At 36.0% G+C, this 19,361-nt stretch overlaps 1 protein-coding gene across 1 annotated transcript in view; it reads left to right on the forward strand.

Annotated features, from left to right (window-relative positions):
* si:ch211-186j3.6 (neural-cadherin) overlaps positions 1 to 19,361 on the forward strand; it is a 265,014-nt gene that overhangs the window by 157,109 nt on the left and 88,544 nt on the right. The window contains exons 19-21 of the mRNA XM_017458309.3: positions 2,581 to 2,674; positions 6,790 to 6,974; positions 15,265 to 15,491. Coding sequence (XP_017313798.1) covers positions 2,581 to 2,674; positions 6,790 to 6,974; positions 15,265 to 15,491 — 506 coding nt within the window. The remainder of the gene's footprint in view (positions 1 to 2,580; positions 2,675 to 6,789; positions 6,975 to 15,264; positions 15,492 to 19,361) is intronic.

The raw sequence follows: 19,361 nt of genomic DNA on the forward strand, positions 1-19,361 counted from the left end.
AGAATCTTTTTGCTAAAAAAAAAAAAGCCATGCCTACAGGAGCATGAACAGCCTAAAAAACAGTGCAATGGGGCATTAAGTACGCAATTAATTTAAATAAGTTAATTATATATAATAATTAACTCAGCCAACATTAGATGGGATGATTTCTAATTATATGAACACAACCAATGTTCCATTAAAATTTAATTAATCAACCATACCTAAACCATACCTAACTGCATTTCCCCCTTTTTTCTTTCTTTTTTATTCTGCATCATGTAGCAATTTGAATACATTCTCTACATGTCTCACATGGACCAGTGTCTTATATATTATTTGACAAAGGTGATCGCTATATGAAAACCAATCTATCTTTGCAAGTCGTAAATCTCGAAGACATTCTCAATGTAAAGCAGATATTGTCTCTCAGTGAAGATCTATGTCTTTAGAGAAATGTATACTTTTTTTGTGTGTGTCAAAGACGTCACCAGCACTTTCTGCTGTTTGTTAGCTTTCGACTGATATTTTAGGAATGCCTTTGTTTAATTTTCGGAGAATTCTTAAGATAAATGGATGTAGCTGGATCTCTCAGGTGAGCTGTGATGAAAAGATGTGAGAATAGAGCTAATGCAGCTGCTGGATGACCTCATTCTTACACATTTTGAGGGGCTGTTTCTACTCGAGAGCTCCTTGTGCTAAAAGCATAGCAACCAGAGCAAAGCGTGGCTGGATCCATTAAGGTGTTTAAAACAGCTTCCAAGGCTAGCTCTGTGATGTCAGAGGGATGTCTGAAAATGTAAGAGATGATTAAAAAAATCTTTCAGTTACATACAACTAGTCAGTATTTTTTATTTTTTGCATCATGTTTATTAGCCTATTAAAGCGCTTAGTGTCTGCTCATTTCCAGGAAGCATGATGAATTATTTTGTTTACTAGTGAATATGCCAATGTGAGCCTCTCAGGCTCAAACTAAATTGATTACTAGTGCTTGGTTACATTATGCCTGCCTACCTAGATTGAATACCATAGGATTACAGCCAAAATGTCAAAATGTTTTGTGCCAAAGAAAAAAAAAAGTCTTCCGGCTACACACTAGTCTCTAAGTGTCATTCAGTTTCTTGCTTAAGATATATCCTTTTCATTCAGCAACATCGAGGGACAGATATTAGCATTTAATTTTCATTAAGGCTGCTCCTGGCTAAACAGATGCTTTTGCTTATTTATTAACAGATCATTTTAGTTATACAGTCTAAGCAGTATTGTGTACGAACTGAAGGCAGTCAAGATTTTCCAAAGTGAAAACACATTTAACGCTCTCTATCATGTTTGGTTCTGCATAGTGTCGCTTGTTTAACTTGCATAGTGCAATTTCCACTGTAGCATTTGTTAGTTAAATTGTTAGATAACATATTACTATATTTACCTTTTTATGTCATCGGACATAAAGCTACATAAACTTACATAAAAAAGGAATCAGCTGTTCACGACAGTACTTCAGTCAACTGACATAGTTTTTTGTTCACATAATGTCACCTTTTATATGATCATTGTTTTCTTTATGGTAATGCACAACAATGTTATGACATAAATAACAGCAATGTTAATTAAGTTAGTTATTCTTAGTTATATATTAGTTTTATTAGATATTTAATTTAATTTCATATTTGATTCGTTACAGTATGTAGCTTTATGTGAGTTATAGGGAAGGGCTGATGTAAGTTTATCTAGCCATATGACCTTCTTAACTTTAATGTTCTATATTGCCATTATATCTACTCTATGTACATTTACAGTAAATGCAGAAACAGCATTGAAGTTTAATGAGCCAATGTGTCATTTTTCCCATGGTCTCACTTATTAAACTATATACGATGTAATGCAATATAAATTAGAAATGTAATGAATGTATATTCATGAGACTATACTTTGCATGACTAGATTTGTTTGAAAACATGATGGAGAAAAATACTGTTATTTCCTTTACTATGTTACTCTGAGAAGTTGGACACAAATGATCCAAGGTTATTTATCTCTAAGTCGTAACAGCAACAAAGCGTGTGCCCATCTGTGCATTGGGGCTTGGCTATTGAAAAGCAAAAAGAACTGCAGTATCTACAAACATTACACTGGCATGGAGAAGTGGATGCGAAATTGAGATAAAAAAAAGAGAGAGAGGGATTTAAATGACAATATAAACGTGTAGTTTAAATATGAAATCCTGTGCAGAAGCCTCTCCAGTTGCATGCATGTATTTTGACTTCATTCCCCTTGATATTTGACTCATTTTTGTCATATTTGTGATTTATTTTGTGATTTTGACTGAACATATCATATTGATAGCCTACATGATGTTTTATATTAAGTCAGTATAATAGGTTTAGGGCTTTGGTAATCCAACATTAATATTCAGAATTATTCATAATAATAATAATAATAATAATAATAATAATAATAATTATTATTATTATTATTATTATTATTATTATTATTATTATTATTATTATTATTTTACTATACAATTTACAGGAATTACTAAAGTTAATGATTTAATATTATATGTGTGGACAAACAGAAACTAAATATATTTTGCACCAACAGGGAGAATGCCAACATCTGTTTTGGGAAAGGTGTATGCTCCAGATCCTGATGACTGGGACAACAAAACCTATGCATTTGAAGGACATGTTCCTAAGTAAGATCTTCCTCAAACCAGCATCTATTTTTTTGTGTCATTTTTGGTTTCTTTTTCTTTTTGTCTTTGTCTACTTTTCTTTGTTCTGCATGTCTGTGTCACTCTATCTTTCTCTCTTTCTTTGTCTCCATCTTTTTGTCTCCTTTCTGCCTCCTCCTGTTCTTATTGATGTTAGACACCTTAGTGGCTATATGATTAAGGACTGTGTAAGAGGACTCTAATGGAGGCAGCTTTAGCCTTGAGAAGTCTAAGCACTGATCAGCACTCTCCTGATGTCCTCCCTTCCTCCTTCTCTTCCTCGCTTCCTCTCCATGCTTATATCTGTGCAGTCATCCATTGGTTTGGAGGCTGGATGCCAGGATAAAGTTAAATTTTAAGAAGCAATCAGGCTCATGTCAGTTTTATGGCCAGGGCCTTGAATTTTAAATCAGAACATCTTAGCAGGGCCATTCGCCCTCCAGTTATCAGCACTGCTAATTAAAGATGAAGGAAGCTTCTAGAGAAGGTGTTGCTCTCTCTCTCTCACTTCCATTTCTCTCCCACTTTAAATCTCCTCACCTCACTCTACCCTCCCTGAACTCTTGTGTTCATGAGAGTGTTTATTGCTGCCCTCTCTCACCTGTCCTGTAATTTAAAGTGGCATCTAATTTAGTCTGAATATGTATCTTCCAGTGATGGTCTAAGAGGTTATTTGACCAGAATGCCAGTTTTCTGTTCATTCTGAAATTTCGTTTGTCATCAGTTAAGTGGTTTTAAAATGGCTAGTTTAATCCATTTAACTTTGGCTGAACTGTTTGGCATTCAAGGTTATTATTATTTTTTTAAATACGTATAAAAATTCTACACACCCCTGTTAAAATAGCAGGTTTTTGTGAAGTAAAAAATAATAATAACTAAGATTGATAATGTCAGAACTCTTTCTACCCGCAGCATGAAATTACAGTGTATACAAATCGTGTCAGAAACATTTTAGGGAAAAATGGAAATAAAAAAGTTACAGTAACCTGGTTGCATGAGTGTGCACAAACTTTTAAAATTGGGGATGTGGCTGTGTTCAGAATGATCCAAACACATTCAATCTGATGTTCAGATGTAATTATCATACAGCTGTCATCAATAAAATTATTCTGATTAACCCCAAATAAAGACCAGATGTCTTTGGATGATTGTATGGACATCTTTTTGGTTTTATCTGGCTGCTGAAGCCATGGTCTCCAAAGAGCTTCCAAAAGGTATGTTTAAAGCAAAAAAAAAAATACATCATTAAAAGAACACCATCCCCATAGTGAAGCATGGTGGTGGCAGCATCATGCTGTAGGGCTACATTTCGGACATTATTTACCTTAGTGTCATTTTTTGCTTCACAAAAACCTGCCATTTTAACATAGGTGTGTAGACTTTTTATATGCACTGTATATTTGCTCTTCTTGTATATTTACTCTTCAAAAAAATTTAAAATGTTAAAGATTGTTAACAGATTAATGCATTTATTTAAAGACAGCCACTAATTATAGACTTTGTAGGACCAATTACTCTGTTGGGCGTGGTCAGATTAATTGGAGATTTGCTAAGAATGTGCAAGTAATGAACACAGCAGTGGCTGCACATTATTCATGCATAACCAGCTTATTTTAAACTCCTGCTTTGCTTGTATCTTCCTTTCAGAAAAAAACTAGCCATGGATGCAGATATTTTGTCATACATTTATTATTAGATTATTTGAAACAAAAACACAATTAGTGGTTAGATACTTTTAATACATTTGGAAACTGCAGTGCTTAAAAAATGGGTAACTGTGTAAGGCTCTTCCATTTCTACTTGTTAAAGTGACCTTAACATTATAGACAGTAAAGCAGAGAACATTCTAGTGACTGAAGCGGAATTACAGTGAAAAGAACATGAGGCCAAAATGTGAAGGCTGGCCAAGAGCTTCTTTTTATTTGACACTTTAAGCCATATGTTCTGTTCTTCTGGTAAATTCTTTTTTTTTTACTCTGTAAGCAATATGATTCCTGATATTATGGCATTGGTCAGTGAATGAAAATGTATATGTATATTTTTTCTATAGCAATCACTGTTTTATCAAGTTTAATCAAAGTTTGCACAGCAAATATCACCAGTTTATCACAATTGCTAACCAGCATATGTGGTTGCAAACTGAGTAATTAATTATACGCAGCATGTGCAATGGGCCACATACAGAGTTGGAGAAAGTCACTGAGATCACATTTTTCCCTATTCTCATGTTTAATGTGAATGTTACATTAAACTCTTGACCTGTACACAGGGGTGCAGCTATTAAAGTATATACAGTTGTATGGAAATGTCTTGGCAACCCAGGCCAAATTACATATTTGGTTGATTTTCCTGCAAACACTAATGCACAGGTACTTTGTATTTGATGAAATTAAAATAAAATGGAAAAAAAAAAAAATCCTGCAAATGGTAATGCACACATACTTTATATTTGATGTAATTAAAATAAAAAATATAACATTTTCCTGCAACGTTAATGCACAGTTACTTTATATTTGATAAAATGTTAATACAATAAAATAAAAATAAAAAAACATTTCCTGCAAACCCTAATGCACAGTTACTTTATATTTGATGAAATTAAAAGAAAAAGAAAAAAGTGTGGCGTGTGAAAAATGTTTGGACACCTGGTAGTCTCAGAATTATTTAGGTCTTAAATAAGATCATTAGGACTTGTTAGGCAGGTCAAGAATTGTCATTAAGAATAACAATTCCTGAGGATAATAAATTATCTTGAAAACTCTTTAAACCTTGTTCTACCTAACAACCATGGGCTCCTCTAAGCAGCTGACTGAGGATCTGAAAATGAAGCTAACTGATGCTTATAAAGCAGTTCAAGTCTATAAAAAGATATCAAAGTGCTATCAGCGAACAATTTACACTGGCGGTTAAAGGGAACTGTGGAAGTTAAGGCAAGATTTGCAAGACTCTCAACTAGAACTGTCTGTATGCAGGCTACACAGTCAAAGCAATGAATCAATATCACACAAGCAAGAGTGCAGTGCAAGAGCAAGTATACAGAATATCTGCACTGATGTGATTCAGGCACAAGACCACCGGCCTGTTTAACCACACTCTTGCTTGTCCAATATTGCTTTTATAGTACAACAGTTCTATAAAAATGAAATAAATATCTAGTGACATTTTGTACACAATATAGCCAAATGTTTTGTTTATTTTTGCTCCACTAGCAGAAATAGATCACAAAAACGTTACACTCACTTTATAGCACATCGGCCAGCTAGCTCACATTGATTTGTACATTCCTGTTAAATGTGCTTCTTCCATTTAATTATCATCTGACAAGCTTTCGTATTATAAGTCGAAAGTTATATTTATGAAAAATGTATCACTTGCCATGTCTGCTGATGATGTTGTTAAGACTACTGCAGTAACCATTTCAGTGTAAGAAACTATCGCTACGATTCAAACAGTGAAGTTATACTAAATATAAGCACTCTTGGAATGCTGCTCTTCCAATCAAATTAGTGGACCAGAACTAACTGTTGTATAAAACTGTTGCAACCTCATCACAAAATTGAAAGTCTAGTGTATGCAAAACAATATCTAAATAAGTCAGCGGCATTTTTGATATGCGTGCTGTAGACTAATAAACTATAAATGTAACTCTTTGACCACATTCAGGAGCAGCAGTTGATGAGAAGAACATATTGACAATTGTTATGTGTGGCACGGGTTTGAGGGTGGAGGGGGAAGCTGGTTGAGTGAAACACTGCACAGGTAGATTGAAAAATGGATTCCAATAAATATCTGCAAATTCTGGAAGAAGACTTTACATAATCACTATAGAACTCAAGCTAGCTTCTATAACGGAACAATAGTCCAAGACATGCCTCAAAATCCACCATGGACTACTTCAAGAATTGCAAGCTGAAATAATCAAACAACAAATTAATCAAACAACAATTGGTGACCTCCTAGCTGGCACTCTGACTTAGTACTGACTTAGTAGGATGTCCAAACTTTTGCACACACATAAACATGTACACACACACACACAAGTCAGTATATAATGACATATTTAATGAATAAGTTGTTTCCTTCTCTTGGCCCTACAGTTACTTCATCCTGAACAAGCGGACAGGTTTTCTGGTTATAAAAGAGAATGCTCCACCTGGCACCTATGACTTCCAGGTTCGTGTTTCGGATGGCGAGTGGCCAGATGCTGTGTCCAGTGTCAGAGTTCACGTACGAGAGTTACGGGACGAGATTATCTATAACTCTGCCTCACTTCGTCTTGCAGGTAAAATCAATCAGAAGCTAATTTTCTTCTAATGGTTTGAATGATTTCGCTCACTGTAATAAAAACAACAAAGTCTGCTGATTAAACCAACTCGAAACATGAAAGTTACACGTTGGAAATTTTAGGGATCCTTAGGCCAGTGACAGTATGCCAATTGATCATGTGCAAAGATCTCATATTAAACTGTGTTCATTGTATTTTCTGCATAACCTTATAAGATTCTTATAATATAAAACTAATATAAAACGTGCTAATTTTTTAAGAGACCTGACATAAGTCGATTTAAGTTGTAAGTGTCACATGATGGCACAGAGCTGCAGTAAGGACACCATTTCAATAGTGGCTGGCATGTCCGATATATAATCAGAGCAAGCTTTAATGTTGGTCATGTCAAGTGATAGTGAAATAAATTCCAAAGTGGTGCCAGTGGGGTGGCTTGTGGCTTTACAACCATCAGCATTTTAATAGTAGAGAGAGCATTTCCCAGTGGGATAGCAGTCTTGAAATCAGGTGATGGCTGAAGGAGTTTATGATATTAAGAACTATTGGGGGAAAAAAGCTGAAGAAACAGAAAGTGGAGTGTAAAGCACTGAGAGAAAATGTGAAGTTATAAGGGACACCCAACTCCAGAATCATTAACACCTTCATGAATATGAGACAAACGGATAACTGTAATGGACTGCAAAAAAATGACATCTTAACAAATGGAAATTCCCTGTATGTAGTTGATTTTATCTAGTAATTCCTATTATAAGATTACAATAAACCAAATATTATTATATATTATTAAATAGATTATAGATTAATAAAACCATTTCAAGTCATTTGTAGTAATTTCAAGCTTGAAATAATCTTATTCTATTGGCAGATAATTTTGCTCATTTTAAGGATTTATTTCTAGAAAGAAGCAAAATTATCTGCCAATAGAATACGAAATTTACAAGCTTGAAATGAGTAATAATGTTCAGAAATTGGTTTAATGATCTTTTATTTGTGTTATTGTAATCTTATCATAAGAAATATTAGATACATTTGACTATATTCAATATATTTTCACTTGCTTAGATGACATTTTTTGCAGTGTGCGTGATGTTTTGAGGTATACACATAGGCACACTGTACAGTTTTTCTTAAAAATACGTCATACAATGTAAAATAAAAGTATGGAACCTCACGTTTGTTCAAAGGCAACAATAAGGGTAATTTTAAATGTTAACTGGGTGTGTGCTTAATATTGCCACACAGTTCTTGAAGAAAATTTTTTTTAAATGATTTTTAAAATGATTTTAAATTTTTTGAATTATTTTCTTGAAGGGCACCAATGATACAATATTCTACTAATAATAATAATAACAACAACAACTAGAGCTATTGAATTTTGGATAATACAAACAGGTTATTCTGCTCTCATGGATATCAAACAATTACAAACACAACACAGGTTTATGCAAAAAAAAATTTAAAAAAATCGTTAAAAATATTGGTGTGCAACAATTTTTGGCACCCTTTTAGTCAATACTTTGTGTTACCTCCCTTTGCCAAGATAACAGCTCTGAGTCTTCTCCTATAATGCCTGATGTGGTTGGAGAATACATGGCAAAGGATCTGAGACCATTCCTCCATACAGAATCTCTCCAGATCTTTCAAATTTAGAGGTCCACGCTGGTGGACGCTCCTCTTCAATTCACCCTACAGATTTCCCATGGGTTTCAAGTCAGGGGATTCTGATGGCCATGGCAGGACCTTGATTTTGTGTTCAGTAAACCATTTTGATGTTGATTTTGATGTATGTTTTGGATCATTGTCCTGCTGGAAGATCAAACAATGGCCCATTTTAAGCTTTCTGGCAGAAACAGTCAGGTTTTCATTTAATATCTGTTGATATTTGATAGAGTCCATGATGCCATGTATCCTAACCAGGGGCGGATTTAGTGATTTGAGGGGTCCTAGGCAAAATATAGGAATGGGGCCCTCATTTCAGTGTTTTAACATCGATATTTAAATTTTCAGCATACATTATTTAGCATTAATAGCAATAATCAGGGGTGAACTGGGACCAAAAGGTGGCCCTGGACTTTCTGGCCCAGAGCGGACCACCACACCCGGCCCAGAACACGCCACATCATAACACACCAGCTCATTGATGGTTAGACCAATTTTTAACTCCAGTTACTAGAATAAACTAATTCTTTAAACTAATTTTTAATTTTTTTAACTAATTAATTTTAGAATTAAGTGTTAATAGAGTACCGTATATTTTCCTTATGATTGTGGATACATATAATTGTGTTTGATCAGACTCCTTTCCTAGACCTCCCCAGGTAAATAAAGGTGGTGGCAGCTGGTTAATTTTGGGTTGTGAGTAGTGTAAAGAGAGGCTCACATTTCATATTACCTTGGCCAAGAATTATTACAGTAATTTAATAATAATTATAAAACCTAATTTTAAGCAAAGATTAAGTGTGGTACACTATAAAAACCACCATGTCATCACCTGACAACGCTAAAGAGAAAGGCTACACCTAAAGCACTCACATAAATAATAACGACCAGCAATGGTCACATAACCACATACTAGTGACAAAGAAAAGCAAAAAGACATCTTACCTTAGAAAAGCGATGAGTGGAAATGTTAAACTTTCTCAGAACAAAGTCTTTCCATTTACATCACTGTCGAAATAGCAGTGTGTATATGTATGTAATTGGCTGATTATGACTACATTTTTTTTTAGTCAAATTCTACTTTTCATTCATAATCAGTATTCATTGTAAAACTAAATTAATTTACAAAATTGTTTTAAAAAATATTTAGTTAATTATTAATATTTCATGAAGTAAGAGGGCACAGTGGCATGGTGCGTAGTCCCAGCAGCTGAAATTGCTTTCGGGGGATAGGGTGCTTACCAGAGGTGAGGGGGTGACTTGGGTGACTGGGCCGGGCCCCGGGGGCCACCTCGTGGAGCTGATGCTAATGTTAGCACTAACATGAATACACATCTAATAATTGTACACCCCAAAAATAGACTACTACTAAGACTACTACTACGACCACTACTACTAGAATAATAATATAATAACAATATTAATAATAATAATAATGTATTTTATTTTCTAATATTAATGTTATTTACAATAAGGCAATTGCCGACCGTTGCGTAATGGTAAAATCCAACCCTTATCAAAATGCCCAGGTCCCCTGGCAGAAAAAAACAGCCCCAAAACAATAAAGAGCCACCGCCATATTTAACTGTGGGCATGAGGTACTTTTCCATATGGCTACTTTTCTGTGTGTGCCAAAACCACCTCTGGTGTTTATTGCCAAAAAGCTCTATTTTGGTTTCATCTGACCATAGAACCCAATCCCATTTGAAGTTACAGTAGCATCTGGCAAACTGAATATTCTTGAGTTTGTTTTTGGATGAGAGTAGAGACTTTTTCTTTAAACCGTTCCAAACAAATTGTGGTGATGTAGGTGACTTCAGATTGTAATTTTGGAGACTTTCTGACCTCAAGACGCAACTGACTTCTGCAATTCTCCAGCTGTGATCATTGGAGATTTTTTGGCCACTCCAACAGATGGTTCACAGTGTATTGAGACAATATAGACACACATCCTCTTCCAGGTTGATTCATAACATATCCAGTTGACTGGAACTTCTTATTTATTTCCCTGAAGGTGGAAATGGACATTTTCAATACTTTTGCTATATTCTTATAGCCACTTCCCATTTTGTGAAGCTCAACAACCTTTTGCCACACATCACAGCTATATTCCTTGGTCTTACCCATTGTTATAGATGACAATCTATAGCAATTTGGCCTACGTGTTACCTCATATTTATACCCCTGTGAAACAGGATGTCATGGTTGAACAATTTCCTGTTCCTAGTCAGCCAGGTGTACTAAAAATGTAAATTATCAATTGGAATATACTTCAAATATATTTTTATCATATTTTTTATAGTTCAGTCCAGTGCACTTAAATGATGTAAACATGTAAACTTCTTAAAGTGCTGCATCTCTCATCCTGTAAATGCACTTTGATCCATGCCAGTTTTCATTTTTTTCAAACAGCAGCTCTCATTACTCGAGTCTTTCACATTTACAAGTGAATAGTGTGTATCTCCCCTTGCCATGCCTATTTTAACGCTATCCAAACACACACTGAATCCTAGCTTTCACGGTAATGGAAAGACCTATTCATACTATAAATTTCAGATTCCTTGACATTTTAAATCCAATTCTGAAAACAAATATTGACTGCAATAAAACTACCTTTTTTTATTTTGCTTTACGAAGATTATGGCGTATTGTTTTTGTAAAAATCTGCAGGTGAACTTAATTGGAAGGGAAAATATGTGGTAAACAGGCATGAAGATGAGCAAACACACACACATGTACAGGAAAACATATATTGTTCTCACATTCTCTAGCACATTAATCATAGGGGGAAAAAACGAACATCTAAAACTGTCTCAGAAAGCCTACCTAAGTATGTCTAAGACCTTCTGAGACATTTTTGACTTAAAAAAAAACAAACAAACAAAAAAACAACTATTTTCATCGTCCATTCTTGTCAAGAATTCTGTGCACCTATACAAATTTGTGGGATCGATAAAAAGAGAAATTGGGGAAAATATCTGCACTTATTAAGTGGGATTAGTGCACCAAATCTGCTCCATCTTAAAGTCGCATTAACACGCACTCAATAATCACTGTCCCCCAACTCAGCACAGCCTGAATTCCTTTAAATTCATTTTTAATGCTTAATTTATTTCTGTGAGGATGTGTATGTGTGTCATTTTCTCTTGACATATTTGCTGGCTTCTGAAATTATGTTATTGTATATTTCTACATAGTTCTAGATTAATGTTCTCATCTAGAGTTTATTTTTAAAGTGCATACACGTACTTGCGTATGTACATAGAATATAATATATTTTCATAGATATAGAATGCATATGTATATATGTGGCTTGTGAGAACCCCTAAGGAATTTGAATGAGGGTGTATTTTATTTCATTTTTTTATCTTTCTATTTATTTATTTCTTGATAAGCATTCTGAAGCAATGTCTCTGCCAATATAGATACATTCGATGTTACTCGCATTTATTTTTGCACTGGATCAGTCAAATACACACAGAATGATATATATCAAAAGACACCCATGGAAACACACATGGATATATGCATAGAAAGACCTGAACTCAGGATAAAACCAGAGACCCTGAAACTAGGAGGAGGAAACACTACCTGCTACACCACCAATGTTGTTTCATTGTAAACAGATACAAACAGTAGAAAAAAATAATATGCTATTCAAATGTACCCGAGGTTTTGGTTATGGCCTAAACCTACTCAGAGCCCAAAGAAACGAGGTGGTATTTGGTCATCCCTGGCTATCAGACGTGGTTCATGTGGAGCTTGCAATGGGAGCAGAAGGTTTGCTTGCTACCTTTGTTCCTATTAATTACTTCTGTCTGCAGGTCTCCAACTGACACACTTCAGGCTCAAACAACCTTCACTGTGCTGTTTTGTTGTTTTCCTACATTGTTTAAGCCGGTTGTCAGAGGAGGAATTTAAAGCTGTGAAAACTGTGAAAACACACCGGCACTCACTCTCTTGCACTCATTCACTTACACTTATACACCCACATGAAAACTTGCCATGACTCATGCTCCAGTACATACACGTGGACCCCAACTGAGATGCAAACAAAAATGAATTCCCTAAAGGAACACGTACGCAACTCCAGTCACCCATGCTTTAGATAGAATTATATATTATATAAAAGCGTTCTTAAAGAATCTTGTCGAATGCTCTGCTGCAGTATATAGGAAATAGTATATACAACCTGCACAATATGTATAAGTCTGGTTGAGTGCAGTTGACAATATCCTGATCTCATTAAAGCTCTGAATATCCCCCAAATTCTCCCAACATATTCACCCCTACCTATATGCTGCAACACATCAATACAAGTCCCAGGAGAACTCTGTTACTATCTAAAAATAGCCCCAAGGAAGCTTTACCCTGCCAGGAGATGTTCGGAGTGATACACGGACTAACACACTAACACCTTCTTTGGAGAAGCAGGTCACCAGTTCCCTAAAGCCAAACACACCCCCAAAAAACATCTCAATTACAGAAGGGCAGTGGAAAGGAGAAGCGTGCTTTGGCAGCTCATCTTGGTGAATGCTTGGGCCAGTAGTATGTCAATAGTTATAAGCTGAAAATCTGAAGCTTACTTTGGCTCCTATTTATAGTGAAAGCTCAGGCATAAATGTGAAGACAGTAGATGCAGACCATTTAGACTGTTTGTCTATAATGCTGTCTTACCAGACATACAAGGTGTGACCATAAACCGAAAGAGTAAGCCACCCCATGTTGACAGCAAACGCTGTGTTTGCACAAGCCTTATTGGATGTGGCCTGTCAGCTTCAGTTTTAAAGTGGAGCAGTGGCCAGGCGACTTCACTTAATGACAGACGAACATGCTGAGGAGGGCAAAATGTGAGAATGCATTTTTTATGTGCTGTTCTGCGGGTGCTCAGTCTTTGACCCCTGCTGATCCTCCTTTGGATAAAACATGGCATTGAGCTTTAATTTGATGTTCTTTTTCCCTACTGTATATGTCTCAGTGTTTGGCCAGTCAGTTGGCAGTTCAGTGATGGCTGCTCAAGATATTGAATGAGAAGTCTAAAATAAATTTCCCTATAATTCATCATTGCTATTATGAAACCATTCTGGTTAAGCTTTAAAGCACTCTTATCAATTAGACGGAGGCATACATGCACAAGAACATGTACAGTGCAGTGAAAAAGTATTTGCCACATCCTGAGTTCATCTGTATTTGTGTATATCTCATACTAAATAGTTTTAGTTCTTCAAACAAAATACAATATAAAACAAAGGCAACCTGAATAACACACTACAGTTTTTATTTATTTATTTTATCGAAGCAAAAAAAGGTATCCAAAAACTATCATCAATGTGAAAAACTAATTGCCCCCTTAAACTTAAGATCTGGTTGCGCCATTTTTGCAGCAATAACTGCAACCAAACGCTTCTGAAAACTGGAGATCAGTCTTTCACTTACTTCTAGGACTAGGACTTACTCCTAATCCAGCGTAATCCAGTTGTGTTTGAATTTCCACTTATGGACTGAAAACCGGACATTCTCTTTTAGGATTTTTTGGTAGAGAGCAGAATTCATGTTTCCCTCAATTAGTCTGTATTTTGTATTTACTCAGATTGCCTTTGTTCAATCTTAGATTTTGTTTTAATTTCTGAAACAATTTAGTATAAGATATACTGTACACAAAAACAGAAGGAAAAAAATGTGCTTTTTCACAGCACTGTACTTTCATGTAGTTACTCATGTCTGTTTATGCTTATTTATACCAGCCACCCCTAAGACAGTTATCTATATTGCACACTACTAGTCACACTACAAGTTTGGAGACACACGACTGAAATGTTTCTCATGATCTTAAAAATCTTTTGATCTGAAGGTATATGATTAAATGTTTGAAATCAGTGTTGTAGACAAAATTTTTATTGTGCCAACATATTCATTTCTTTCATTAGCAAAATTAACATTTTATTTACAAAAAAAATATATTTTTTAAATGGATGACTTGGAGTGAAATATTCCGAAAAGTGGCCAATAAGTGTCCAGCATAGGAGGGAACTCCTTTAATACTGTTTAAAAAGCATCTCAGGGGGATTCCTCAAGAAATTGGTTTAGAATATGCCAAGAATACATTTCTTTAAATTCTAAGCAAAACAGTGTCCACTTTGAAGATGCTAAAATACTAGATTATTTTGATTTAGTTTGGATTTTTTTTTTTTTTTATCACAACATAATTCCCATAGTTTCATTTGTGTTATTGCAGAGTTTTGATGACTTATTCTAAAATGTGTGAGAAAATAATAAAAAATAAAGAATGAGTGTATCTAAACTTTTGACCTGTACATGAGTAACTACATGAAACTACAGTGCTGTGAAGAAAGTCTTTAGTTCTTCATGGGATTTCAAGCCTGTGCCAAAATTGGCCAAATCTAGTCAACCATATGTAATGCCTGTGCAACATTTCAGTATCAGGATGAAAGTGGACCTTCTGAGACCAGCTGAGCTTGAGTTGCAATTAAGTATCTGGATTCAGTTTGTCATCATTCCAAAGCAATATTACAGCTAGATGGCCCATCACTTGTTTGATGTCAGGATGGTCTAACTATCAGGAATGAAGATCAACCAAACTGTTCTTTTCTTTGTGTTCATTCCACAGAAATCACCGCAAAAGAGTTCATGGAACAGCGAGGGGGGCTACGGAGCAGATATGAGTTGTTGGGAGACTTCCTGTCCGAGATGTTGTCTGTTGGTGCAGATGATGTTAATATCTTCAGCCTTATAGAAGTGCGAGACAGGACCCTAGACGTGCGCTTCTCTGTGCACAGTACCCCCTTCCAGCGTGCTGAGAGACTGCATGGATACCTCGCTGCTCATAAACAGAAGGTAAAGTTTCTGTCCTGGTTTCATGTACAATTACATACAGATATAGAGGAGTAAGCTGGAATATCTCTCAGGGTAGAGTGTGTTTTATTATACTGGACTCACAATACACAGTGCAATAAACAATGGGAAAGTTTTGTATTTTTCTTTTATACGTGGCTTCCAGTTCAGGATTTGAAGTTTTGAAAGAATTGTTTTGTGTCTGCTTATCTCTGTTGTAGTTTTTTTTTATTCTTTTGTTGGCTCTGTTTGCATGATAATTAGTTGTTGTTGCCATAGGCAGGTTGTAGGCTAGCTTTGTCTGTGAACTTGGCTATAAATATATGAACTGTCACACAATAGACATACAACAGTTAGAACTGCTGTCTCAATTACTTAAGCTTGGCATCATTGCTCTCCCAGTCACCTGTAGATCGTGGGTCTACAAGATGAGCAACGTTCCCTCAAGCATGCTTGAAAAGGCTTGAGACGTGTTCTTTACTTCAGCTTAATTACTTAGATTAAAAGCCCTTTTGGGATCATTCTGCCATTGGCTACCCATTCTTTTCTGTGAAATAAGTGCTGCTCTCCTTCCTCTCTTCTGCAAATATAAGGCAATTTAACCACAGAGAAGCAGAGGAAGACTTCAGGTGTGATTTTTTAGCAGCCTGCAGCAATTTATTTGAATGCGCTTGCCCTTAGAGGACAGACGTTGATCAGAATGAGAGAGGAAGTATAAAGCAGATAGTTAGCTATAGAGCTGAGAGAGGACTAAAAAGGAGGGGCAGTAGAGATGAAGAGGAGAGATAGGGCTATCAGTGTTTGACATTTAAATAGTAGGCAATACTACACAAAAAACCCACGTTCTTATTTTCTGACTTGTTTGATCCTTCATTCTCTTGCCTCTGCTAGTTCTTGCTTTCATTACTCAGAGTTTGGGGAGAAGAAAGTGAATATTTAGCTGGAGCACCTTATTAATATGGAATGTCTGCTTTGGTTTACCTAAAGTCACTGGAGATACTATGGAAAGAGCTTCTTTAGGATAATGAAAATTAATCTCTACATGAGTGCTGCATAGAATCTATACCAACTTTAAATTAAACACTATACAAAAATCAAACAATAAGGGAAAAAGATGAAAATTCAAGGGATTTTTTTCATGTGAAGATCTACATGGACACATTTAAACCTCTCAAGTAATTGCTTTATTTTTGGTAACCATGATTGCTGTCTGTGTGTCAGATAAGCTCAGGGAGGATGACGAGAGGGAGACAGAAACAGAGAAGCCTCTTTATGTCTCACTTTTCGGTGTTGCCTAATCCTCTTCCATGAGCTCTGAGAATTTAGCTCCCTCCATCTTTCTTCTCTCCGAACATACTCAGACTTAAACATCCCAGGATTCTCCTGTGGCCTGCTGGGATAAAGGAAGCAGATCGAGGGGCACGCCGCTCATCTCCCAGGGGTTCATCCTTCCATCCTGCCCCCTTAACCCACCATCCCCATAGAGAGATATGCTCAGAATACTTTTGTGATTATCACCGTCAGTGCACGCTCATGCTGACATTTCAGAAGATGAGGACAACCCCCTCCCATCCCTAAAGTAACTGAGGCTTGTATCCATCCTGTATCCATTCAGTTTTCAAGCTGCTGGATGTATGATTAGGGGAATTGGGAATTCTCTCTGATAGAGAAATGCTATTGTAAACTTGTCGTGGAAGGACATTTCATAACATTGGTTCTGATGTGTACCCCTACATGAAATGTGGATTATTCTGTGTTCCAAGTCAATGTACATTCAAAAAACTATTGAAGGCTGTGTCACAAAACACATGATGTAATTGCACATAACGGGGACAGACCTCAGCCAACAGACTAAGCTAGCTGGCTAATATTAGCTAATTAATACAGTTTTTACATGCATGCAGGAAATTGAAATGAACTTAACTGTTGGATATTTTAACAATATACATTGTCACAATGCAACTTTACTAAAATCCTGGGGCCAATTTGCCTAGAGAAAACCTTAGGAAACATTGGCAAAAAAAAAAAAAACATACTGGAAGGGGTACCCATGATAATATATCATTACAAAAACAGTCATATACAGAAATGTCAAAGAGCATAATAGTGTTAAAAGAATATGGAATGGTATAATGGTATAATCATATTGTTCAAAATCTTGGGATGAACATAGGAGAGTCTTTATGATTATTAAAAGATGCTGGTGTCCAGTACCCAGGTGAGGTTAATAATCTAGGAAGGTGAGTTTTAATCATTAACTACTTTTGGGAAGTCCTAGAGAAGCCTAGGTTATACTGTACATGCAAATCCATCCACGGCAACAGAAGGTGAGTCACAAGTGCAGAACATTCCAGATGAAGAAGGTAGAGGTACATTTATGGATGATACCTGTATGATTCATCATGTTGAATCATGCAGGTTCAGTGGATGAGAGGAGTAGAAGTATGTCAGGATCTGGCATTCAGTTCTACAGAAGAAGAGGACAGATAATTAGTTATGCTGTTATCTTACTATGGTTTAAAAGGGTGTATATTGTAATCATAGCACATGTGGGGAGCGCTGGATGGTAACGCAGGCATAAGAGGACTCTAGAACTGCAGTGTTTTGCCACTCCATCATCAACAGCATCAAAAACAGGGAAGTGGTAGCTCAGTGGTCCAAGACATTGGACTTCTGATCAGAAGGTCATAAGTTCAAATCCCAGCATCAAGCTGCCACTGCTGGGTCCTTGAACAAGGCCCTTAACCCTGAACTACTCAGTTGTATAAATGAGATAATTGTAAGTCACTCTGGATAAGGGTGTCTGCCAAATGCAGTAAATGTAAATTAAAAATAAACATCTAAAAAATAACAAAAATAACATTACCGAAACACTGTCCCCAGATCTGCATCTTTACCTAACCTTCCTGACTAAACCAGCAGGATTGCAATTTACATTTAAAGATGATTGTATCCTGGACATGGACAGCACAGGAAGACAGGAAGGCTATTCCGTACCCTGTGGCTTTGAAGGAAAAAAGCTCAACCTCATACTGTGGTTTTTCATTATTTTGGGTAACATAAAAGAACCTGCATCTTTTGATCTAAGCAGACAAGTTGGATCATAATAGACCAAATGTCTCCTCAGGTACTATTGCTTAGGCCCTAGTAGAAATACGTGTTGTAATATTTGTTGGAATTAAGTAGGAGGAGGTTACTCAGGTTCCTCAACTTGCTGTCAGTCATCAGGCTTTGCTGAATCATAATTCATAAAGATGGTCCTAGAGCAGATCCCAGCAGTGTAGTCTGAAGAAAATTATGTTCACATTTTGAGTTTGATTTAATATCTGTTTAAAATAAACAACAACAAAACACAACAACAGAGTACTTGATTTTCCTTCCTGATTATATTTTCTTGTAAGAGACTCAATATTATGTAGTGTAGAGCATAGCATTCAGTCAGTTGAATGGGGTATAAGAGGTCAGAGGGCAAATCACTCAAAATCAGTAAATCTGGAAGATTTTCAATGAATCTGAACTGCCATGGCAAGCACATCACACACGACATTGTTGCCAAACTTATTAACAAATTTAAAAAGACTGGAAGTGTGAAGTGGAAGTGACCAACCGAGAAGTGGATGTCCACGAACATTCACTGATGAAGGCACGACTGAAATGGTGTTGGCGTACGCTGTCTCCAAGGTATGGAGACGTTTGGGACACCATGTATATCTAGTACAAATGCCATGAAGTCTGCAGATTTGCACAGAAATTTAGAATAGGGCCCTGATTGTGTATAATTACTTAGTAAGGAGTAGACTTCTTTTTTTTTTTTTGCTACATTTATTATATAAATAAATATAACTAAAGCTGCTGCTGCCCCTAAAGGCCTAG

This window comes from Ictalurus punctatus, chromosome 27, assembly GCF_001660625.3.
Source record: "Ictalurus punctatus breed USDA103 chromosome 27, Coco_2.0, whole genome shotgun sequence".
In the NCBI taxonomy this organism is placed as follows: Eukaryota; Metazoa; Chordata; class Actinopteri; order Siluriformes; family Ictaluridae; genus Ictalurus; species Ictalurus punctatus.